This window comes from Chrysochloris asiatica, unplaced genomic scaffold (assembly GCF_000296735.1).
Source record: "Chrysochloris asiatica unplaced genomic scaffold, ChrAsi1.0 scaffold00076, whole genome shotgun sequence".
NCBI classification, from domain to species: domain Eukaryota; kingdom Metazoa; phylum Chordata; class Mammalia; order Afrosoricida; family Chrysochloridae; genus Chrysochloris; species Chrysochloris asiatica.
This window is the reverse complement of record NW_006408594.1, coordinates 10397256-10401037: the sequence shown is the minus strand read 5'-3', so window position 1 is coordinate 10401037 and position 3782 is coordinate 10397256. Positions and strand designations below refer to the sequence as shown.

The 3782-nt window shown below is 40.3% G+C and overlaps 1 protein-coding gene across 1 annotated transcript in view; it reads left to right on the top strand.

Annotated features, from left to right (window-relative positions):
• The first annotated feature begins 589 nt into the window (after positions 1–589).
• The window catches only part of LOC102840976 (protein HP-25 homolog 2-like), a 15515-nt gene continuing 12322 nt past the window's right edge, over positions 590–3782 (top strand). The window contains exons 1-2 of the mRNA XM_006865288.1: positions 590–602; positions 1430–1570. Of these exons, the coding sequence (XP_006865350.1) occupies positions 590–602; positions 1430–1570 (154 nt within the window). The remainder of the gene's footprint in view (positions 603–1429; positions 1571–3782) is intronic.

Below are 3782 nucleotides of genomic sequence, written 5' to 3'. Positions count from 1 at the left end.
CCATCAGGGCTCCTTAATGAATCAGTGTGGTGGTGGTGATATGTGCTGTGGAGTCGATTCTGACTCATAGCAACCCTATATAGGGGTTTCCAAGGCTATAAATCTTTACAGGAGCAGAAAGCCTCAGCTTTCTCCCATGGAGTGGCTGGTAGTTTCAAACTGCTGACCTTGAGGTTAACAGCCCAACTCGTAACCACTATGCTACCTTAGCTCCCTTAATGAATCAATAGTGTAGATAAAAATTGAATCATAAAAGAAAACAAAAAACTACTCAATGGTTCTAAAATAAAGCAGGAAAAATAACCAAAAATAAAAATGGAAAGAAAAGAAAAAGAAATAAATAGCAAGTAGAACCTCTATTTGAACACCAATGGCCAAAAGCCACTGTGGTTAAACCCAACCAGGTCATTGGCCTTGGATAAGAGCAAAAAATTAAATATTAAGAAAAATTGATTTCTTGAACTACACTCCAAAAATCTTTGAAAAACAAGCAAATGAGACAAGACCAGGAAAAGTGAAGACAGAGTCATTCCACAAAGTGCCATCTGTGTGTCAGGAGATGCCTAGGGAACGAGCAAGAGCTGTCGCCATGGGAAGTGTAGGTAAGTTCATCAATACTGGGTGATAAACTTTGAACTCCAGATACTAATACAGAGAACTTTAAAAATTGCTGTCTCTTGCTATCACTTGCAATTCATTATACCACCGGACTAATATGAGAGGCGATTTCCCTCTTATCAATGGGCAAAATGATAGATTCCATGTTAACCTGTCCAATTCTCTGGACACTACAGCAAATTAGTACAACATGCTGGTTGGCTATACTTTTACCTTCGAATATGGCAGACAAAGAGATGGAAATGGAGGTCCAATGTGGACAAAAGTGTATGCTGTCAATATTATGACATAACTAAAGCATAACGTCAGTTATTGAAAAAAATTGTAAAGATCTGACTAGAGAATGCATTTTCTGTGTCATTACTCTGATATATATACTAACATGAATATTTTATTGGCATAATCAATGCCCACATCAATGTCACCCACAGATAGCATCTGGACCTCTCTCTGTATCCATCTTTATCTCGGTCACCATGCTCTCTCTACTCCTTTGGGTGCTATTTGTGGTTTATTCCTACCACGTCCTCCTTTTTCAGCCTGTTCTATCTCTAACCTTCCAGACATTCCTCTCATTGTCTCCTGAAGATTTCTTAACTTCCTTCACTATTTAACTAGTTTTATATGGAGTTAAAGTCTAATCTCTATAGAACTTACTTATACATACTAACTGATACAACCAACTCTTAATTATTTCTTGAAATTGTAAAGAGTTGCTTTCCTTGGACAATGTTGGGAACACAATCCCTCAAAAAAGACAGCAGCATTTTACATCTTATGACAATTTTTATCCAATGATCCTTTTCTCTAGATGTTTGGATTTTAGTGTTGTCTGTTGTATCAGCTATGGCAAATGCCAAGTCTCCAAAAGCTTCAACACCGCCCTGTAATTCTCAAGGAATCCCAGGAATCCAAGGACCCCCAGGTAGCCCAGGGTCACCTGGTGTGCCAGGTGAGAAAGTATTTTTCTTTTTTTTTTTTAATTTAAGGTTTTTATTGTGGATTGAGTGGAAAGCATTTTTTTTTAAGCTTGTGTGGATCATTCATTGTTTCTCTTATTAAATATTCATAAACCCAGGGAAAACATCCAGGCACTTCTGAGTTATTAATAACCAAGACAAGACATTTTGGGGAAATGCAATTTTGGTTGCCATTTCCAAACACATCTAAGTACCTAGGACCTAAGTACTTAAGGCGGATGCAGAGATTTCCCCCTAAAAGAATGTCAGGAATGGATCCTGAAGAAGTTAAAAATCTAGGTAACAGTTCAGATTGTGTTATCCCAAAACTCGGGTCCAATGCCCTGGAGCAATTGAGTCCAGATAAAGAAAGAAAAGCCTCTATATTAGGTAGACAAATCTCTGGACACTATAGCAAATTAGTACAACATGCTGATTGGCTATACTTTTACCTTCTAATATTTATGCTAATTCACAAGGTGGTCACAGTGTCCAGATAAACACATCAAATGGGATTGTTACATGATTAACCCTCCAGACACCAAGATGTCTAAAGGTCTACTGCTCCTCAGAAATTAAGCAAGCGTGAACCAGGTTTCAAGTGGAACTGTTGTTGTTGTTATGTGCTGTGGAGTCGGTTCTGACTCATAGCGACCCTGTATAGGGTTTGAGGCTGTAAATCTTTACAGGAGCAGAAAGCCTCATCTTTCTCCCATGGAGCAGCTGGTAGTTTCGAACTGCTGACCTTGTGGTTCACAGCCCGATTCATAACCACTAAGTTACCAGAGCTCCTAGGCAACCAGTAACATTCTGACAATGGTTAAAACATATAAGCATATGAAGAAACAAGGACAAGGAAGGGGTGTGTGTGAATAAGATGCTTCAGGCAATGCTTAATTATATTACTCTAAGTAACACAGTGTGGGCGTGGCACTGTAGGATAAGCACCGGACTGTGAACCATAAGATCTGTGGTTCAAAATCACCAGTTGCACCTCAGAAACACTATACAGGGTTACTGTGAGTGGGAACTGACCCAATAGCACTCAACACCACCAGTGATGCAGTGCAGTTAAGTTTTCACAGTGGTCACAGTCACGTTCAGACAGGCAAAATGACCACACTCAAAATGACATTCAAAATACCACACTCTGAAAAATGGCCTAGTTGTTCTATGCTTGCCCAATACACTAACATTATACTCCAGTGTAGCTAGAATCTGTTGTTGTTGTTAGGGGCCACCGAGTCGGTACTGACTCATAGCGAACCTATGCACAACAGAATGAAACACTGCCCAATCCTGGGCCAACCTCACTATTGTTGCCACACTTGAGCCCATTGATGCTGCCACTTTGCCATGCCATCTCACTGGGGGTCTTCCTCTTTTTCTCTGACCCTCCACTTTAAAAAACATGATATCCCTCTCCAGTGACTGGTCCCTCCTGACAATATATCTGAAGCATAAGAGACGAAGTCTGGCCATCCTGGCCCCCAAGGAGCACTCTGGCTGCACTTCTTCCAACAAAGATCTGTTGGTTCTTTTGGCAGTCCATGGCACTTTCAATATTCTCCTCCAATACCTTAACTCAAATGCATCAATTCTTCTCAATCTTCCTTATTCACTGTCCAGCCTTCACATGTATATGAGGCTATTGAAAATACCATGGCTTAGGTCACACACACACCTTAGTCCTCAAGCTGACGTCTTCGCTAAAGTCTACTCCTTCAAAATAGTGAATACTGAAGCAGTGGTGGGTTTCCTGCAAATCCAGGGGCAGAGAAGTTTCATGAAAAAATAACTGAGAGTAAGGTGTTAGGAGATCTCCCTTTTGTTCTGAGGCTCTCTCTGCCATCTGAATCTCACTGTTAATTTTTTTTCACTGAAAAGAGTTAAAGTGGCTTCCTTGGCCAAGAGCCAAACAAAAATTAGTCATAAGGTTATTTATAAGAAACGGAATTAAAAGCTCAGCCTGTTTTACATATCAGCATGAATTAACATGAGTTCACAGTACTTATTTATCACTATGAATTAGGAGCCCGGGTAGCATAGAGGATTATGAGCTGGACTAATAACCATAAGGTCAGCAGTTTGAATCTACCAGTCACTCATAGGGAGAAAGATGAGGCTCTCTGCTCCTTACAGCTCTGGGGCTGTAAATCCAAAGATTTACAGCCCCGGAAACCCTATACAGGGTTGCTATGAATC